General features: G+C 37.3%; 1 protein-coding gene and 1 long non-coding RNA gene across 5 annotated transcripts in view; one reads left to right on the top strand and one right to left on the bottom strand.

Annotated features, from left to right (window-relative positions):
* CDC45 (cell division cycle 45) overlaps positions 1 to 21,012 on the top strand; it is a 37,418-nt gene that overhangs the window by 2,749 nt on the left and 13,657 nt on the right. Inside the window, exons 5-19 of one of the 2 annotated variants that reach the window (XM_068208836.1) lie at positions 198 to 341; positions 1,283 to 1,338; positions 1,887 to 1,935; positions 2,546 to 2,607; positions 2,995 to 3,045; positions 3,897 to 4,016; positions 4,363 to 4,494; positions 4,864 to 4,962; positions 5,246 to 5,407; positions 5,613 to 5,751; positions 6,114 to 6,197; positions 6,666 to 6,784; positions 7,200 to 7,276; positions 7,880 to 7,946; positions 8,598 to 9,627. In XM_068208836.1, the coding sequence (XP_068064937.1) occupies positions 198 to 341; positions 1,283 to 1,338; positions 1,887 to 1,935; positions 2,546 to 2,607; positions 2,995 to 3,045; positions 3,897 to 4,016; positions 4,363 to 4,494; positions 4,864 to 4,962; positions 5,246 to 5,407; positions 5,613 to 5,751; positions 6,114 to 6,197; positions 6,666 to 6,784; positions 7,200 to 7,276; positions 7,880 to 7,944 (1,359 nt within the window). In that variant the 3' untranslated portion in view covers positions 7,945 to 7,946; positions 8,598 to 9,627. Of the gene's footprint in view, positions 1 to 197; positions 342 to 1,282; positions 1,339 to 1,886; positions 1,936 to 2,545; positions 2,608 to 2,994; positions 3,046 to 3,896; positions 4,017 to 4,362; positions 4,495 to 4,863; positions 4,963 to 5,245; positions 5,408 to 5,612; positions 5,752 to 6,113; positions 6,198 to 6,665; positions 6,785 to 7,199; positions 7,277 to 7,879; positions 7,947 to 8,597; positions 9,628 to 21,012 lie in introns of those variants that run through there. The other variant, XM_068208837.1, reaches the window with a different exon arrangement.
* On the bottom strand, positions 180 to 7,286 carry LOC137484734 (uncharacterized). 3 transcript variants are annotated; one of them, XR_011005000.1, is made up of 3 exons: positions 7,146 to 7,286; positions 4,832 to 4,946; positions 180 to 361 (listed from the first exon to the last, which is right to left on the bottom strand). It is a non-coding gene; the product is annotated as an uncharacterized lncRNA (long non-coding RNA). The 3 variants fall into 3 exon arrangements; XR_011005001.1 differs by lacking the exon at positions 180 to 361 and adding an exon at positions 3,809 to 4,732; XR_011004999.1 differs by lacking the exon at positions 180 to 361 and adding an exon at positions 3,809 to 3,989.

The following is a 21,012-nucleotide window of genomic DNA, read 5'->3' as shown; positions in this document are numbered from 1 at the left end:
ATTTTAACAAGCATTAAAATGATAAATTTTCCAGTAACGCTCTAACAATGGAATATGGATTTTTACTCTTATTTTCTATAAGTCAGTAGGTTAGTTGTATTAAAAACCAATGTTTTGTTATGCCAGGAATTAATACAGAGTGCATTTTGCTCACTAAATAAGATACTTACTCTAAAATACAGTTTTCTCCTTGCTAGATTAAGCTGTTAGTCAAGCAAGATGATGATCTCGATGTTCCTGCTTACGATGACATCTTCAGAGATGAGGAGGAGGAGGAAGAGGACTCAGAGAATGAAAGTGATGGCTCAGAACCCCTGGAGAAGCGCAGACGTTTTGAAGAGGTTTGTTTCACTGCTGTGTTCTGAAAGGAAGAAAAATAACACTGCTATTATATATATTTTACATCATAATAGTATTTGAGTTTAAAAATTGTGTTCTATTAGATCACAAATCCAAGTGGAAGATTTAAAAATACTCTACTACAACAGGTAGTTGCACATACACAAAATATTTATTTATCTGTACTACACAAGTATTTTCTCCAAATTAAAAAAAAAAAAACCTGTTTTGAACTTACTTACGCATAATTCTTTGTATAATCAATAAACTGGAGAGATCTATCTCCTAATTTGTGCTGTGGGCTTGGCAGTCTAGCAACAGAACTTGTTTAGATATTAATTCCTTTTACAAAAAAAGTGCTTGAGAAAATACAAGCTCACAAATAGTTTAGCAATGGATTTTGTCTGTGCTTGTGGCAGTAAACTAACAAAAGTATATTAAGTGTACACATGAAATATAATTTGCCATGTTACTTGTAGCATATTTTCTATTTATATTATAGAAGCAAACAAAGGCATGAGACCAGCAACATTAAGGGACAATTAAATATAAAGACATCCTTGGATTTAATATATATTTCATGTTATCTTTGTTATCTTCCCATTAGCATCGTACTTTTTTTCCCTAGTAATATAAGAAGGGCACTGTCTAAGCCAAAGAATCTATCCAATTCAAAAGAAAATTACAAACACACAAGAGCTGTTCTCAGATCTGTTAAATATTTCACAAAGATCTTATGTGTGTTCCTTGGAAATATTTTTGATGATACTTTTCTCATTAGATGCTGTTAATGGCAATATATTATTTTTTTAAGGAAAATAAATATTTTAAATTAAATTTTTAATTACATTTTTAAATTGAAGTTTAATAACTGAGGTATCTAGATGCTAATCTATTAGAGTATTTTTTCCAGCTGTTTAACATCCTGGAAATTAATTTACAGGAGGTAATAGAGAGGACGATGAAAAGGCGACAAAGGCGAGAATGGGAGGCCCGCAGGTGTGTAAATGGGGTTTTTTGTGTTGCTTCTTTTTCTTTCATTCTTTGGTTAAAAATATACCAAGCTGTGATTTGCAAGATGCTTTAGCTATAGTTTTGTTTAGAAAGTTGAGAGAGATATTTAGTGTATAAAAATAAAATGTTTAAATGGAGGAAATTGTAAATAGTAATTTAAAACTTGATTACCAATAGGTGCACTAGCTCACTTCAAACAGCTGTAATATTCTTATCTTGTCTGTCCTTCTGTTTTCTGCTTTTACAATCCTGCTGTAGTCAATAGGAATGAGCAGGAACAAATCAGATAAAATGGGATTTAAGGAATAGTGACATAAAAATTTTTCCTTTTTGTTTTGAGTACATTTCAGTGTGGTTTCCACATTGTTACTAAAGTCTAGTTGCCTTGCAGATAAACAATTTCTAGCCCAAGTTTAATATTTTTAATTGTTAAAATGAAATTTAAATATTAATCACCATTTCTGGCTTATTTTTTAATTGGCTCCAATGACCAGTTCACCACTTAGTCAAATCTGGGTTTTTCCCCATTTTAGACGAGAAATTCTTTTTGATTACGAACAATATGAATACCATGGAACCTCAGTAAGTATAAACTCTGTTTGCCATAAAACTTTAAGGTGACAGTGTAAAGGTAATTTGACAATATCCAATGTTATAATTATCTGTTACAATTATATAATTCTCTAATAATACTATTCAATATAATAATATTATTGCATCTCACTATTTTCGTATCTTTTTGTTATATATAAAAACTGCATCATATATATACAAGTAGTTTAACTTAGTTTAATGTTTTATAGCTGTTTCTTAGAGCTTTGCAAGGGTATCTACCTATTTACAAATACTGTCACAAAAATACTCGAGCATGTAGGGAGCTTGTTTGTCTTTCAAAGTGTCAGGATATCCCAAACACAGCACTTAGGACATCAAACTGTTCTTTCTGTCATTTGGCCTGATTATTTATATTTTATTAATTGTGTTTGCTTTTATATAACGCATGTTTACAGAGCTCTCTAGAATATTTTTCTTTCTACTTAATATCTTAGGAAGAAGCTGGCAGATTGTCAGGCTCCAGAGTGATTTCTAGGGCTTTAGTAACATGTGCTAGTACTTGGCAGATTGAAGTGTTCTATTTGTTTAGTGAACTGTGTCATGTGTTCATTTGTCTTTTTGCTTCTCCCTCTTGTAGTCTGCAATGGTGATGTTTGATCTGGCATGGATAATGTCTAAGGACTTGAATGACATGTTGTGGTAGGTTTCCATCATCATTTTTTGTAGAGATTGGAAGCTTAAACCTGCCACAAAGGCAGGCAAGATTTCCCAAAATTATTTGGTTTCACTATGAGATTCCAGTTTCTCTTGGGAGTGGATGCTTGTTTTCAACTAGAGAATGCATCTGTGTAAATTAATTAAAAGCAACAACAGATTTTGCATGGAAAAAGGGAGAATGGTACTATATGTGTATGTCTGCAAAAGAGGGAATAATAACAGATAACTTTGTTCTTAACTTCTCTGTACTGCTGGTAAACATGTTTCTGATTTGTTCTCCTACCTACTTAGAGGAATAAATATAATATACCTATTAGAATATTTGTTGGTTTAACCTTTTTTTTATTATTTCTTCCAAAAAAAATTTAGGTGGGCTATTGTTGGCCTAACAGATCAATGGGTCCAAGATAAAATCACTCAGTAAGAAAGTTTTTTTTTCAAGTTTATCTTTTTTATTATTATTCTTTCTTATTTATTTGTCTATCTTTTAAAGTTTTATTTTTGGGAGTAGCTATCAGCAATTAGTAGAAATCAGGAATCATCAGGGTATAATTATAACAGATATAAGTAATTAACAGTGATATTAAATATATTAATGCCTGAATGTGATCTGTTCCATTACAAAAATAGGAATATACATATTTAAAAAATATTTTCTATTATTTAGAATTTTTAAGCTAGCTTTGTTTTTCACCAAATTATAAATCAATCACTTCTGATCTAAGAGGAAATTGTGTTTAATTGTAGTTTACCTGAGCATGAACTTGATACAGCTTAATTAAAGGAAGAAACCTTTGTATGTTCTGTATCCTCCAGGCTCCTTTACAGTTTTAGATAACAAGTTTCAGATATTTTTTCCTCTTTTTTTGTATTTCCTACTAGATATGTATTACATGTGTGGACATAAATCATGGTGTTAAATTTTTACTAATACATGGACATTTAGAATAGATAAGTGTAATAAGTAACTGATTTCTTTGGTCAGTATTTTTTGTTTTGGTGTATTATTTTGTTGTGGTTTTTTGGGGGGTTTTTGGTGGTTTTTTTTTTGTTGGTTTTTTTTTTTTTGGTTGGGTGTTTTTTTTTTTAAATTTTAATTGCCTGAGTAAAACGATGAATATTGAAAAAATATTATTTAATGAGTTGGGAGGGTTTCAAAATGTATCTATGGTTTTCATGTTGCAGACTTTAGGAAGCATTTTTATTTTCTTGTAACAGAGACCAAAAATTCCCAGGCAGAAGGTGAAGTGACAAACCTGTTTTTGTTTCAGAATGAAGTACGTGACTGACATTGGGATCCTGCAGCGCCACGTGTCCCGCCACAACCACCGCAACGAGGATGAGGAGAATTCTCTGTCCATTGACTGCATGAGAATTGCATTTGAATATGAGTATCCTTAAAGAAGGTCTGGGGTGAACTCCTCTGGAGATTTTATCTAGGGAAACAAAATCCCAGCACCATGTCTACTGGGAATGGAAATAAAATAAAGGGAAATCCAGATGTTTTGTTGTGCATGGATCCCTCTTTCAGCTGCTGGTGGGGCTTCAGTTCAGCTTAACCTTTCAGAACTGGTTACAAGTCAACATTGCTGCTCTTGGGTTCCATCACCTGAGCTTCTCGCCGCATTTTATGCAGTCATACAAGATGTAAGGGCAGCTGAATCCTTTCCTACTCGTGGAGTTTGTAGGGCCAGAGGATATTTGTGTTTGCAACTATTTGCCATAACTCCTGCTCAGCCTACGCCTGGCACTGTACCAGCACTGGTCTCTCTACGAAAGTCTCTGTAACACCTGCTACACCTCTGCCAGCCTCAAGCTTTGGTCTGTACAAGGGCAGAAGAGGCTCCAGGAGTTTTTGGCTGACATGGGGTGAGTTATAAAAATTGGGATCATTTTTTTCAATTACTTACAGGAAAATATTCAGAATAAAGCTTGCAAGTACTCAAGCTGTTGGTTTTTAAATATGATTGCGGGGCTCTGAATAGGTGGCAGTGTCTTAGAGTTACACAACTTGTGTATTGGTTTACAAGGAGCACTTGCTGTATGCTTTTCTGGAATGGCAGCTCAGTAAAGTAACCTCTGCTTCCTTGCATTCACTTTTCAATGACTGAAAAAACAAATGCATAGCAAGACTTCACCTTGCTAAATTATCTAATTTTGAAAGTCCTATGAGAAAAAGGCAAAATACTTGTTTCTTCTGGCATACCTGTCAATGAATTTTTTTCCATGTTTTCTTAGTCTGCCCTTGAAGCAAGTGAAACAGAAGTTTAATTCCATGGACATGTCTTTGAAAGAAAATCTTCGGGAGATGATTGAAGAATCTGCAAACAAATTTGGGTAAATAGTTTTAAATACAAATATTTTATCTGAAAATACTTTTCAATTAAGTTTAAATATTTTTGTATGAAGAAGATCTAATATATTGTTTTTAAAAATATGATTCTTAGATTGACAAAGTAACACTAGATTTGTTGCAGCTGTTAGTATAAGGTTTTTTATCATGTTCTGAAGATTAGCATACTGGGGAGACTGCTGGTCAATGTTGATAATGTTAATTATTTATTATGTTAATGTTTATTAATTATTATTACCCATTTCCTGGGCTTACTTCATTTTGCAGAATGAAAGATTTGCGAGTTCAGACTTTCAGCATTCACTTTGGCTTTAAGAACAAGTTCTCAGCAAGTGACATAGTTTATGCAACAACTTCTCTCATGGAGAACATAGAGAAAGAGGGGCCTGAAACAACTAATTTCATTAAGGCTTTGGACAGTCTCTCCAGGTACTGAAAACATGCCTCTTCAGTATTTTGCAATTTTATTTAGGGCAATATATTGGGATTATGGATCGAAAATATGAATTGTTGCTTCATAAGCTATTGAAGGAAAAAAATCAAAATATCCTTGTCAGTAGTACTTAGATATAATTTTTATGTGAAAAACTTTGTTTTACTAAGGAAGTGTTTGTTTTTATTCTTTTTGTTGCAGGGGTAACCTGGACAAGCTGCACCAAGGACTAGACCTAGCCAAAAAGCAGCTACGTGCCATCCAGCAGACAGTGGCCAGCTGTATTTGCACCAACCTTGTCATTTCCCAGGGGCCATTTCTCTATTGCTCCCTCATGGAGGTCAGAATTTTGTGTTTGAGCTAACATTCGAGTCTCTTTTTTGACTGCATCATCCTCGAATAACAGTTTCCTTAAGTGCTTGGCACAGCAAGAATTACTCTGTAAGAAAGAGCCTGTTTCTCTGTACTGTGCTGTCCTCTGATGGGTCAATATTGACATTGCTCTGAACTTCCCAAAGGCAGAATCACCCCTCATAAAGGGGACAGGGCTTTGTTGCAAAGCTGACTGAGCTCAACCACCTGTATTATAAAGGTTCTTGTTAGTGTTCTTTGAGCCACACAAAGCTTCTAGACTTGTTAGTAGACAAAACTAAGTGTAAGAATAATCATGGGTTGTAATTGAAATAATTCTTCTTTTTATAGGGCACACCAGATGTGAAACTGTTTTCCAAACCAGTGTCTCTATGTCTGCTTAGTAAATACTTACTGAAGTCATTTGTTTGCTCTGTAAGTAGATCAAAAGCATTTGACTCACTAACTTCTGGCTGGTGTAGTACTTACTGTTCTGTCAGATACTTGCAATTGATTATTAAAAGCATTATAGGAAACTATTAATAATGTTTTTCTGCTGATTGATTGGATGATTTTAGCATATTTGTGAATGCTGCTCTAGGGAAGATTCCTATTTGGAGACTTCATAGCATTGAGTTTTCATTACTAAGATAATAACAATCTAAACATTTGTGTAATTTTGCAAGTTTTGAGGGAGTACATCACTGAAATTTCTGTTAGTCCTTAAAGTGACTTTTATTGTAAGGAACAGTGTATTAAGATATCCTGTAAAGAACCCACCTTCTGCTGAGCTGCAGAATATCTGTATCCTTAGGTGACTATTTGTAATGTTATTGCTCATGGAGAGCTGATATTAAATTGCTTTCTGAGCCTTGTGTAACCAAGAGGCTTTCTGACTTCCAGACAAAAAACAAGCGTTGCAAGTTGCTGCCCCTGGTCATGGCTGCACCCATGGATGTTGAACAGGGAACTGTGATCATGGTGGGGATTCCTCCAGAGACAGAAAGCTCGGACAAGAAGAAGTAAGCAAAGTGTTTACAAGTTCTAAACCTGTCTCTGAAGCAAATATATCTTTCTTGTACCTATTTTACACTGACTATTTTAACTTGAATTGTATCCTTCTCAAAAACACACCTCCTGCATACAACAGGCATGAGGTGCTTTGAGAGAGGATATGGATCTTCAAGCAGGATCTTTCAATCCTTGCAAGGATTTGTCTTTTCCTTCCATCTTACCATATGGCCCATGACTTCATTTCTAAAAGCCTCCAATGTAAAATTCTTGCACATGAATAAGTGAGGTGTGTGTTGAATACACGGCACCTGTAAAAACATCTGGAAGCCATTTCCACCTCTCAGCCAGGAAAAAGTTCCTTGCTTCTACCTCAGTAAACATCCTTTCCTGGGGCACTCATTCGTATTTCTGCTCCTGCCTCAGCTTCTTCGGAAGAGCCTTCGAGAAGGCTGCGGAGAGCACCAACTCCCGGACGCTGCACAACCACTTCGAGATGTCGAGTGAGTAGCGGGGCGGCGCTGGCGCGGCCCTCGCCACGCGTCTGCGCCCAGCGCGGCCGCGGGCAGCCCGGCCCGCGCTCACAGCGCTGCCTCCTGCTGCACAGACCTCAAAGCACCCAGCCTAGCTTTGAGAGAGTGCGTTCTGCATGCACTAACGCTTTGCACATGTGCACCTCACTTTACAGTCCACGGTGTTATCTGTGGGGCCTTTAAATTTAGCAGCCAAACCAAGCATGGCGTTGATGGGACACTTAAGCAGTGAAATCAGCCTATCTTGGACATGCTTAAAAAAGAGACAGGCTTTTTTAACAATATCTATCTATGCATGTTGAACATACACAGAAATGTTCTTAGATTTAAGAAGTGCCTGCTCTGCTGTGGAGTGAGCACCTACAAATTTGTTTGCTAGTATTTAAGCACAAAATAAAAAATGTCCTTTGCATTTTGTCCAAATAGCTTCTCCTTCTTAAAGATGGATAAGAATATAAATTGGTATTCTCAGGCTTATTGTTCTTCAAGAGAAGATACCTGGTATATCTTCTGGTGATGTCTGGTATGTCTTTCAGTCATTTGCATCCTGTAATAAAATATTTCATATTTTAGTAATTGAATTGAAAACAGAAGATCGGAGCAAATTTCTGGATGCACTTATTTCTCTCTTGTCTTAAAGGTAAGACACAGTAAGGGTTTATTTAAAAATTATTACAAATCAAGTAACCCGCCACTATCTGTAGAATACTTTTTAAAAATATGGCAACTTTTAGTGAAAATATAAATTGACACTAAGAGTTTCTTACAAAGACAACTGTTTTCCTTTGGAGGAGGAGGCAGACAGTGTGAAAGCAAAATTTTTTCATCCTTAAGAGATTTATTTAAGTTTCATCATCCATGAGCTTCTCTGTCATTGTTCCTAACTTTTTGTTGCTTTTTAACTTACAGTGGAAAAGGAGCATCAGTTTGTGTTGTAAGAGAAATGGCCACATTAGCTTAATTGTAGCTGATCCTCTACTACTTTCATTTAATTCTGATGGCTTGTTTGAGCTCAGGATGGAATTTGGCCATAGCAGTGCCACTGGCTTTGATGTTAATGTGGAATTAGCATTTTTCTTTCCCAGTGTTAGGGTTGTGGCCTAGGCTGGTGTGTAGTTTTTACCTGGAACAGAGATGGGGATATAAGAATTTAGTTGTGAAGTAGCTGCACACTAGTCCAAAGCTGATTGTTAGACAGCAGAGGCATGCATGGCTCACAGGATTTCTACATCCATTTGTTTCTTTCTTTACACTTAGACTGTTTGTTTTGTCTTCTGCTCTTGTTATGCAGTGGTGTCTTTTGGCTCCTTGTGCTGGAAGCTGAGGATGAGACCCTCTGAAATTATTTTGGATGTTCCAAAGTTCATGGTGCTGCAGTTTTGGTGTATCTTAGGTACTGGTACAGGCCTGGACTGGTGTTTTTATGCCTTTTGGGAGGTCAAAAGGATTTTGATCTCAGCACAGAGATATTGAACACTTCTTTTTCTAAACATCTGACCTTGGTAATGGCAAAGGCTGTCACCTGGTATTTGTACATTGGATTTCTATTTATCAAGCCTGCTTTTATTAGTAGATGTACTCTTGTGATGTTCAGTTGTTGATTGATAACAAAAAATAGGTTTTAAAGTTCCATATTTATATTACTGTTCAATTGTACTTTTAAAATTGTCTTGAATGCTTTTTATTTTTTTAAACAAACTATTTGAAACTCTCCTTGACGTTCTAGAATGCTGGAAATGTTTTTTAGTATTACCAGATTGAAGTCTTGTAGTTTAATTGAAAGACTTGTTTCGTGGGAGCAGTTTTAAGATTTCAGGGTTTTTAAAATCCAAATACTGAGTAACTGCCAAAAACCAAATGAAAAATCCAGGGAATGCCAGTATCAATAAAACCTTTTTAGTCATGCATTGTGATACTGTATTGTCACTTGCAGCTTGACTCTGGGAATAATTTTCCTGGAAGGAGGCTGAAGTACTCTGATTATTCTGTGTAGAGTGTAGCACTATAAATATTGACAGAGTAGCTTAGCATGTTCCATAGCAGATTTCATTTTACTTTGGTCATATGAAATGGCTCAATGGCCTTACCCTGCTGAGCTCTGGTGGCTGTGTATATGTGTACATGTGAATGCTCTTCTGTTTGAAGCGTTTGCCTGAATTCACTGTGACTTCAATGTTTTCATGTATTGTAACAAATACATAGAGGTTATGTATCATTACGTCATTCTTTGTACATATTTTAATACAGATTAATTTAATATTAAATGTGATTTAAATGTAGTCAACAGAAACCTAATTAAACTATTTTTATTCATAAAAGAAGGTGGTTTGGATTTTTAGATATTTTTTTATATGTTGTCACCTTACCTGAATAAATCCCTGTGCCATGCTGGGATGACCAAAAAATTGTGCTTCCTAAGATAAAGTAATGGTGCCTTTTGGTTTTGCATGCTTACTAGGTAGTATTGGCAATAAATTATATTGCACCTTACCAGCACATTTTGGGTTTTACACTGCATACAAAAACTCTGTCACTTTTCTGAACTACCTTGCTGGGCTTTAGGTCTCTGGAAATGGAAACACAGAATTTTCTGCTGTCTTCTGAACAAATAATGCCAGGCCAATTAATATGTAAGTGGTACAAGTCTCTGTTACAGTGGAGTGCACTTCTAAATATTTTCACTTTATCTTTCAGTTGCAAACTGCTCAATGAATGAAATTGAATCAGATAAGTGTAGGAAATTAATTTATTTATCACAACATCATCACTGCCATTTCTGCAGTATTTAATGATTAACTAGTTCAGCCCTAGCATATATTTAAGACTTCTTTTACTAGGTGACTGTCATATTTTGAAAAATGGACAAATTTACAGGCACAAGCGCCCTTTAACTTCAGCATGTTCTGTCATACTGGGAAGATGAGAAGTGGGAGCTAGTTTTTCTGCTTGATGCGTTGCTAATTGCTTTACTGCCAGATTCTTAAACCAAACGTGTGTAACATAAAACATAAACTTTCTTTGTCCCTCCTTTACTGGTTTTGTGTTGGTTGGTTGGTTTTTTGCTGATTTTTAAGGTTCAATTTTTCCCAAGATCTGCCAGAAGTGCCCAGAATACTTTTGCAAATTTTAGAATTGATCAGCTGTTGAATTGATTCCCAGGTCATCCAAATGTGGCTATAAATCAGTCAGGAGTGTGGAATGCTGTGTAAAAAGAAAGTTATTAAATCTACATGGACACCTGAAGAAGTCTGCCAATAGATAAAAATTTTGCATGTCAGTATTTTACAATGTGAGCAATAGAATCTGAGGCTCCTTATGTAGTTTATTTTAGGCTAGAGAATTTGTTGATTAATGTGTTAATACTACCCGGAGAATAATTGCATGAGGAGATTGTGGAGCAGTTTCATTCGGCAGCAGTAACCTGGTGGTTTGAGTGGCCCACTGAAATTTGTGTAGGTTAAGTAAAATGGTCACTTGACTTTTGGTGCTTTTGATTGATTATCCCAAAAAGAAATTATGGCTCTAATGACTCCTTTTAAAATAGAGCATTGAGAAATCAACTTAGACTCTTAAATGTGCAGTCATATTCCACCTGGCCATGTCTGAATGCAAATAGAAACATTCCCTAAGGATTATATTGAAGCTGCAGTAACTCTTCCAGTGTTTGCTTGCTGTAATAGCAGCCTCTAATCAGTTCTTTAAATATTTCTGCTGCTGCTAATCTGAGAGCAATAGCAGTATGAAACCAATCCTTTAAAATGTTTTTGTTTTTCTTTTAAAAATAAAATGTTGAAAATCCTTACCAAAGTACTGAAGCAGCTGAACAAGCTGCTTTATGCCATTCCTGCTCAGTGATTCATGGCTGGTTTTCTTATGGGGTGATAAATTTAAACATAATTGAAATTGGACAGTAAGGACCAGATTTGATTGGAATTGCAGTGAATCCCCTTCTAGGAAAGAATTGTGATGACTTAATAGACTTGTACTTACCAATATCAAAGTTGCATAGTGGATAAAAATTCTTACCTCCTTTCCTATTTCTCCTTAGGAGAAAAAAAAAAAAAGTTAAGGAATGTTCCAGCTTCCTTGTATGAAAAACCTCCACGTTCTGTGCCAATTTGACTGTGGCAATAACAGCCACAGGGGGAGGCCAGTGGGCTTTGGTCAGTTCTTGGCCTCTCTAATGTCAGAAGCAGGTGCTAGGGAAGGATAGAGAAACAAAGCAGTTGCATTTGATGCTTCCTTTGAGACACAAACAAGTGCTGTCCCAGTCCTCGCTCAAGGCCATCCTGAGCCAGGTGTGGTTTCTGTGTGTTTGGTCACTGTCAGTGCTTATCTGCGAATCTGCATTCACTTCTTCCCAGATCCTTGCAAAATTCTAGCCTGTGCAGTATTTTGTGGTGAGTAGATCTGCAGCATAGCTGGATATTGTATGAAAAACCACAACCCTATGGAACAGTGTCATAGTGCTGGTTGCTCTTATTAATGGAAGTTAAAATCCCTACAATGATTTCTAAGCAAATTATTTTGCAAATATTCATTATTTTTACTTGCTATTGTAAAACCTATTGTAATAAAGGACAGAAAATATTCCTGGGTTGAATATTGGGAGATATTAGGGGGTTTTGCCTTGATCTACAGGAGTATGTATGTTTATCATCAGACTTTTATGCTTTGGTACTTAGATGAAAATACAGTTGGTCCTACATCAATAGGAGCTCTAGTTCATGAGCTATATCAAATTTAGCTACAGTATCTGCTCTTTCTTCCCACTTTTCCCTGTGGCTACTCTCTTAGAGCCTACTGCTCTGCTTCTATGGCAGAAGCAATAAATCAGAGGTATTTCAGAATCTGATGGTTTTAGCTGCTCTATCAGCAATTTGAGTTTATATTAGTAGATAGCAACCACCACTTGTAAACCTGATAGGATCTGACACAGCCATTGCAGTCTTAAAGTGCTGAATGGTTTGCAGGAGAGCTGTTTAATTGTTTAGTTAAATCCCATGTACTCTAGAGAACTCAGGCAGGAGAAGTACCTTAGAATTGTCATGTTTGACTGTCTTTAATGCTTCAGTTTCACTTTTTCCACTCCTGTTTTCAGGACAACGTTTCCAGTGCTCACCTGTCCAGAAATAAAAGAGAAATAAAACTTTACATCATTCTAATCACTAGTCTGGAGTACCCCAGTTGTAAAGTCCAGAAGAGGAAGTTTTAAAATCAGTCTCTTTTGTACAGGAGTTCTTTGAAGTTTGTTTTGTTGTGTTGAAATGGCCTCTCTGGGTGTGCTAACTTGTTAAGAGGGGAGCAGTACTTATTAGAAGGGAAATGTAATCACAAGTGAGGAGGAATCAAAACATAAAACACCAGGACTGTTCTCACAGCAATACACAACATCATTTGTTGATTTTATGTACATCTGTCAATCAATGGTTTTGATTCCCTCATAGAAGAAATATTCTTGAAAACATTCCTCTGAAATTTCCTTTGTGAGTAAGTCTGGCTTGAGGGAAAGAAAGCCGTGAAATGTTTGTTTCTTTAAATGGAAAACTGAAGTCCCTCTTGGCACTTGTGTACCATTGTTGGCTTCAAGGTGGTACTAAAAGTTCCCTTGGAGCAGATTCAAGAGCTGAAAAATATGCTGCCCAGGGTGGAGCTCAAAAACGCCACCTTTATGTACAAGCATTTGGGTTATAAACACACACTTAGCAGGAAATATTGCAGAACATTCACTAGGGAAAGAAAATTGTGGGAGCTTTTTATTTCAGACTGGATGCCATTCTTTTAAAGCATTTGAATTTTGATTTTTGTCATTCAGAAGGTGGCAGAATTAGAGAAGAAACACAGAATTAAAGAAGAAACAACAAGAATTCTCTAATTCTTCTCAACAGAATTAGAGAAGAAACACAACATGTTGAAAATAGGCAAGACATCCCTAACTTCATGGTACCTAAACTCGTGCCATCCCTGGGTCTGACAGAGCAGAGAACATGGGTTTCCCAGTCACTGCTGCTGTGTTATAGATCAATTTTGGCTTCCTCTGCCCCCTCAAGGCACTTGTGGCTGCTGGGTTGCTATCCTGGCATGTGTTGCCTTGACTTGCTGTCTGCTCCCGTGGTGTGCATCTGGGCAATACACTAAAATCTAAATAACCAGAGATAAAGACTTGTCTGGTAATTTGATATCACAACCAGCATTTAGTAGAATTGCTGATGCATGCTATTCTCAATGAGCTGAAGGCTCACAAGTCATTCTTAAATTGGAATTAAGACCAATCCCATAGGAATTTATGGGCAAGCCTAATCCTATCTCATGAACTAAACTAAGGTAAAATGTATACACAAGCTGTATCACAACATAGTTCCTTCCAGTGCTGGATCTCAGTTTATTTTATTAAGAGAACAGGGGATTTTTTTAATCCTTGGTTCAACAACATCCGTCTCTGAAGTCTTTACCGCTTGTTTAAGAGCTGTAGATGACTTTTCTGGATATTCCTTCATGTTAATGACTAGGTTACCCATGTTAGACAAGTACCATGACATTCTGGGTCCTTTGTTTTCTTTTCAAAACTAGTTTTAATTTAGATGTTTCCTTTCTGGCCCTTGCAAAAGAAATAATGCTCCCTTACAACAAAAGGGTGCTGTCTTTTATAGCACTTAGAGTCACCTCTTCTCATTGCTGCAGCTTGTCTGTTTCCAGTCCCTTTGGTGCTGGTGTCTCTTTCCACTGTTTAGCTCAGTGGAATTTACTTTCATTTAATCATTCATTTGCAGCATGTCAGTGGAAAATCGGAGGTACCTGCCATTGAATTGGAAACAATTCACAGGGACAGTCAGCTCTTAGAATGTTTTTATTTGCTGAAAGGAGTCACCAAGGGGCTCTCAAAATAAATATGCCATTAATAATGATCTACTCTCTGATCTGAAAGTCTAACTGGATCAGTAGTCTACAAGGAAGGGGCATGTAAAGTGGTGTTTTCTTTAAAAAGTGGTGTGGTCAGTGAAGTAATTCAGGACTCAAACAGCAAGAATACAGCATGCCCTGGGTCAAGCATGGTCTGAGGTCTAAGATTACTTTCTTGGTCCCTGGCTAAGTTCCTCATCTGAGACCATGCTCTGACCAAAATGTCCCCATCCCTATGTACAGGATGACATTCATCTTTAAAAAAAACAGCATTATAATTTTTTTTTTCCTGAGGCTGCTGTTCTTCCTTCAGGGAAGTCTCTTTTAACTGGAAAGAGTTTTGCTACATCATATGGAAGCTGTTAAAATTAATAAATTAAATTTAAAAAAATGGTCCTTTCCAAACAGTTCTGGGCTTTTCCAGTGGGGTCTGTTAAGTTTAAAGAAACTCAAAAGAGTCTTTGGCTATGTCCAGCTAATCACTCGTGAGGGGGCAGACTGTCTTGGGAGCTTTTTCACAGGATCTCAGATTTGAAAAGCTGTTGCCCTACGATGGAAATAAGATCTCAACAGCTGCAGAACTAGTGCTGTAATATAATTCTGCAACCTGATCCTTTAGCTGAGAACTGTGGTGTTTCATGGTACCATTTGGTATGTGTCACACTGCTCAAATAATTGCCTTCTAAACAGAGCCAGGGCTTGCCAGTGTTTCATTTACACTGTTCATGCTTGCCTCAATTACACAGTCATTGCTTACTAGGTTAAATCAATATCCAGTTTTCACATATATCCAGATTTCTAGAAATCCAATTTTGTCTATAATTGAGAGTTCAGGTCTATCTAGTACAAGACCAGATTACCACCCAACACTGTTTGTGGTATTTTCCTTGGGAAGTTTGAGATGTTGTCTGTCATCTCAAGCTTTACTTTCTCACTTGCCAAAATCTTCATGGCTGAAAACATTTTCTACTTTAAAAATATAAAACCTGATATGCTCTTCATTATTTATAGCTCTTGTCAGTAACATTCATTACCCTCCAGGTTTAATGGCTCTGCAAGTGTGTGCTAGCAGAACAGCACCATTTCTGGACTGTGTAAAAGTTACATTTTGAAAGATTAAGCACTATCCTTTAAAGATCTATATGCACATATTGTAAAGCACTCGTGGAATTTCCCAGATATGTCTGTTCTAGAGAGGGAAATACTGTTCTCCTAAAACATTCTAAGGAAAAGTCAAACCACTCTGCAGTTTTTCTTCTCTGTCTGCCTCTTTTCTCTCCTCATGAGATTTATCTGCCTCTAACCTTAAGCAAAACTGCCTCCCTTTCTTCCTACAAAAGGACTGAATCTCCCTCCAGTGTTTAGGTTTCTTTATCCTGTTATTGGGCTGCAGTTTGTTCACACCCACAAAAACAGCATACATGGGTGCTGGATTTGGTTACCTGCTTTGCAAATCCAGTGTGTGCTGTTTCATGGACATGAAGAAGGGGAAGAGTATTGTTGTTTCAGCTGGTTCCACTTGCTGTGTAGCCATGTAAATAGATTAGCTGATATCAGTGTTAAGGGCAGAGTAGTTAAAACAATAACTTAATGAACATATCCTTTTTATGAGACTTTTTCCTTACAAAAACTACTGAATTCTGACTCATTTTTCTGACTCATTCTGAATTGCTGGCTCCTGTTGTAGAATATCCTCTTAGAAAAGCTGTGTCAAAAGGACAGAGCTTTCCAACTGCTGCATACAAAATTGAGAAGGGGACCTGAAAAGGACTGAAAATGACAGGGTGAAGTACAAAAATAGAAAATAAAGAACTAAGAGGAAAAGAGAGACTGAGTAACAATAGAGGGTAAGCAGTAAATCCGGTTTGCCTTTCTGGCTCAGGAAGGTGTCTTGGAATCTGTATTTCAGGGCACCCACTGGGTGGTCACCAGAGCTCTTTGAGTGTGTGAAATGAAATGGAAAACAATAGCTCAGCAGCAATTGCTTTTTTTCCTCTGATGAGGTGTTCCTTGAATTGCCAGCACGACTCCTGCTTGATTTAGCAGTGAATACAGCCAGGCATTTCCTGAAACGACAGCACTACATGGCACTATTAGAAATGCTAAGTGAAAGGTTCTGCTGTGAGTAACGAGGGAAAGGGAATAGGATACGGGAGTGTGTCCCACTAAACTGTCTGTGCAACAAAAGGGAGAATGAAATGTAGCACAGCTGCACAGGGGTCATCTACCCAGTCTGAAAACCCTCATCTCAAATAGGTGATAGGAGCCAACAAGATCTGTTTGAAAGAGATATACCTTTTTGGAATGGTTAGTAGTTAAAGCCAGCTTTGTTGTCTTACTAACTTGTCTTCTTTTTATTTTAACTCATATTATCTAATAAACTCTCAACCATCTCAATTCTCATGGGGAATTTTTGCCTGTAAATGTAGATATTGTTTGTGTTCTGGGCCGATATCCCATTCTGACAAGTCTCCATGTATGTATATATCTGCTTACTCATCTGTTCCATTATCTCCAAATAACGAATAAATTATTCCTTTCAGAAAGGGGATCTTCTCTGAGCCTTTCAAAGATACAAATACAGTGTATGGCTCCAAGGGTAGTGCACTGACTTGGCAGAAACTATTCAAGAATCACTGCTGCCCCTCCTCCTCCCTGATTAGAGCCCTTAGGAAAGAAATGTGATGACTCCTCATTTTTTTGTTATTCAGCACATATTTGTGATCTTTTCTTTCATTAAACTTTGTATTTCCTCTTTGCCTCACCTTCTCCCTTCATCAGGATGGATGTTTGAGAGGACCTCATGCAAATGGACAGGGAGACCAAAAAGGACATTACTGTGACAGATTAATTAGTTATTAGCTAAGCAGTGTTTAGTCTCATCTCATGCCTTTATATTTAGTTACTTGTGCTGGTTTTTATCCGGTGTCCAATCACTCATATTAGTTCTCTCAATTGTTTTTAGAACAAAAAAATCTTCTACATTTCTGAGATCAGTTTTAAAACCTCCCACTGTCCAGGGCATTCAACCACCTTACCTACACACATGTCATGTGTACTATTTTCTAGTCTGTTAAAAAAGTCCTTTCCTATTGTACTTTCAACTTGGGTACAATCTGAAACAAAATTAATTATAGTTCTATGTTTACATTTTAAGATAACTGAGTTCTTTAGTTTTTGCTTCTGCCCTGGATATGTTCATTTCCATTTCCAGGCTCTCATTCCTGTTAACTCTTTTATCAGTGTGCAGTGTCTGTGCTGTCAATGTCACCTCAGACACTCAGTTTGGTGCCTACAGCAGAGTGGGGTCTTACCCCACTTTTCTCATTATAAAGCACTAACATTATGTCTTCCATTTTTCTTCCTCTGAGGTAAGACCCTTCTGTTTGATTCAAACTTCCTTGCAAGGTCACAAAGTGAGGTTTCACAGCAGTTTAAGAGCTCCTGCATCCTGCCTGCCCATGTTATGAGGCCAGGACAGACCTAAGACCTTTTGGTTCAGGAAAAGGATTGCAGTTTGCATTTTCCTTCATAATCTGAATTCCTGTGTAGTAACAGGTGTTAAAACTGAAATTCTCAATTTCTTATTGTGACATGAGTCAGATATCAGTAACTCTATTAAGGAGAAAAAACTTGGTCTTAAATTTAGCGCCCTCTCCCAGCCTGGCTTTGAAGTGGGCTCGTTTTCAACACACCAGTGGAGTTCATTGCAATCTGCCAGAGGCCATTTCTGCAAGGCTGTAAATACATTTTGCAGACAGAAAGAAAAAAAAATCTCCAACCTTATGAAAGAGGCAGAAGAAAAAGGGATTGCTCTTTCCCACCACCAATGATCAGCCTTTAGGACAGATGTCAGTAACGGATTCAGAATGTGAAATGAGCCCATACAACATCAGGTATGAAGTCAGGATTGCTGTAATGAACTAAAAGTGCAGGTTCTAAAGAATGTAATCAGCTCGGCAGGAATCTGGGCAGGATGCCATGGATAATAGCTTTCCTTTTAGGAGGGACACTATAATGATTATATGGATGTCTTAAATAGTTGTGGTCATTAATAACCCCAGGTAGACAAGAAGTTTCTTTTAATATTATCCAAACAACAGCATTTTACCCCTAGAGTCTCAGTATGATATTGGCTTCTGGGAATATCCACTATCTATAGTTGCAGAATAACTGCTTTAATTATGTCTTTGTTTAGTTTCTTCCTAATGGAATTCCCACCCAATGGAATTATCTTTCTCCAAACTGCTGCCCAATTTACATTGTTACAGTACATAAAGATTATGGGAAAACTAGTTCCATATATCTGAAAAGGGACATTACCATGTCATATCTTTCTGAAAAATGGAAACTCCTCTTCCATCGCACAAGCTGTGGGACTTATGATTTTATAAAATTGACGGGTATTTGGGTACAGAGATATTCTCAACTGGTCAGACAAGAAAATCAGGAGAAAACTTTGGGACAGCCTAAAAATAATTTAAGGGTCCAAGAACATAATGGAATTCAAGTAGATGTTAAATTTTTAAAACTTGCCTTGCATGTCAACATTTTGAAATGTCAACAGTATAACAAAAATAAAGTAAATGTAAACAGTAAAATGTATTATGCTGCTTGGATCTTGGCAGTCGCTTCCAATGAAATAATAGCAGGAAATTATAGAGGAAAAAAATGGTGAAATCATTCTGTAGTCATTGGGTATTCATGTGAGTCTTCTGTGTCGAGATAACACTTGGGTTTATTTGTATTATAGAATGAAAGATTGCTGTTATAATTGGAAACTGTTAAAGGTTTTGTAGCTCAGGCTAAAGGTTATCCAGGCTGCTGCAGCAGATATCCTAATTCTAACAAAAGATATACAATAAGGACAGAACATTATAACTGGAAGAGTAATCTAAAAATATACATAGTGCAAGAATTTTGCCGTGCTAGGCACTTGTTAGAGCTGATAAGAATTGGTGATTGTTGTTTTTTGTCCCAGTTCTTCCAATATGTGAAGGTATATTGAAACTGAATCCTACCATTTTGAGATTTCACATATGTTCTTGTCAAGCAGTGCCTATTTTTCTTTCCTGAGTGATCTTTTGTGCCCAAGCCTAAATTCTCTTAAGGTTTAACCTTCTGTGGAAGTATTCTGATAACAAACACAGTTAATGCTAATGAGTTATGTATGAGTGTGATAGAGGGGAATCGATTCAGCTCAGAATTTGTTTGAGAGTGGGAACAGAGCCCAGAGGTACCACATATGGTTAGATTAATTGTTAGAGTACCTGGCATGGGATCAGGAGGAATGTCACTCAGAGCTCTGTCAGCTAACCTGCTTCATTGAAACTTTAGGAACATACACAACTGAAACCCAATATGCCTTTAACATTGCAAACTATTTTTGCTACCAGATTAAAATTGTTGTTGTGGGATCTGGTTTTGTGCATCTCCTAGCTTTTAGTGCATTTTTCAACCTATAAAAAATCTTCTGCTTATCTTAAAAAACCCCAAAATGTTCCACAGCTGGCACAGCTGGTGCTAAAGACCTAAAATGTGCACATGTGTAACTTAGCTCCTTGCAGGACATAGCCAGCAATGAGAGATGCACAGGATGATACAACTGGCACAGAGTGCACAGCTTGCTCACTGGATCAGAGTCATTTTGAGAGGGTTATCTGTTGTTTGCCTGGAAAAATCAGATATTTTAAACATTTACTTTTGTTCTCCACTGTAAATAAACATGAACAGGCTTAATCTCATCTGTTTTGTTTGTGTACACCAGAGCACCTCCCTGGGCCATGCAAAGTCTCTGCCTGGCTGGTGCAGGCTGGAGGATCCACCAGAAGGGAACATCCCTGGATTTGGAGCTGAGGTGTAGTAAGGAATGGAGCCACTGCTATTGCTGTACATAATAGCACTGAGGCACTTCATCATGCCTGAACTAAGGCTATTTTTTCCAAAAGAAGGAGTAACTTGTGTGGATGTCATATCAACTGGGCTTCAGGAACACCTTGTACCTGCTATGAATACCCTGCCAGCTGCTGCCAGGGCTTTAGTCCATGTGAATAGCTTTTGCCATTCAAGATGCTCTAAGGAGGATTAGAGGAAAAGATGCAGCTTATTTTATTTTCTGCTGATTTTCTAGATGGTCAAAGTCCTTCTGTACTGGCTATTGGAGGTGGTCTTGTTGTTTACTCTCCATTATTAATGTAATGAGATTTGTGTGTCTTGTTGAAAAGGCTGTGGCTTGTGGAGTGAGGTGTTTCCCTATTTGTTTTCTTTTTGTAGCCTGAGACCAAAACAGCTGGATAGTAGTCCCAAGGTTCATTCTTCTTTTGCTTTAACCAGTGCTGTATGTACAGTACCCCATGCTGTATGATTCTATTGTTCTCAAATCAGAAAGCTAAAGCCAGTAGTTCAGTTAACACACCAGTTAATTCTTGTCACGACGGTTGACATCCAGACTCATTCATATATTCATTTTCCTGTATCAATTCTAAAGCAGACTCTGATGCTGATGAGTATTTTCACATTTTAAGTGGTAAAGTTTGTGTGATTTGATCCCCCCTTATCCTGAGCTTATTTGGGTACAGCAACCAGCAACCCAAACCATAGGTGGAGTTTCAGAGAGGCAAAGCTCTCCCTCAGGGCAGTAGATGAATGGCCAGGGAGCAGCTGGGCTCAAGCATGAGGAGAAGACTGGCACGAGCCCTGGGAGATGCCTTCAGCACAACACTTGTGTTTCCATGCTGAGTCCTACTACTCCTTACCTTTCTCTGCCCGATTTTGGATTGAATCCACATGGTTAGCTTTGGAAGGAG

Source organism: Anomalospiza imberbis, chromosome 18, assembly GCF_031753505.1.
Source record: "Anomalospiza imberbis isolate Cuckoo-Finch-1a 21T00152 chromosome 18, ASM3175350v1, whole genome shotgun sequence".
NCBI classification, from domain to species: domain Eukaryota; kingdom Metazoa; phylum Chordata; class Aves; order Passeriformes; family Viduidae; genus Anomalospiza; species Anomalospiza imberbis.
The sequence above is the reverse complement of the archived record's forward strand: the minus strand, read 5'-3'. Positions and strand labels throughout refer to the sequence as shown.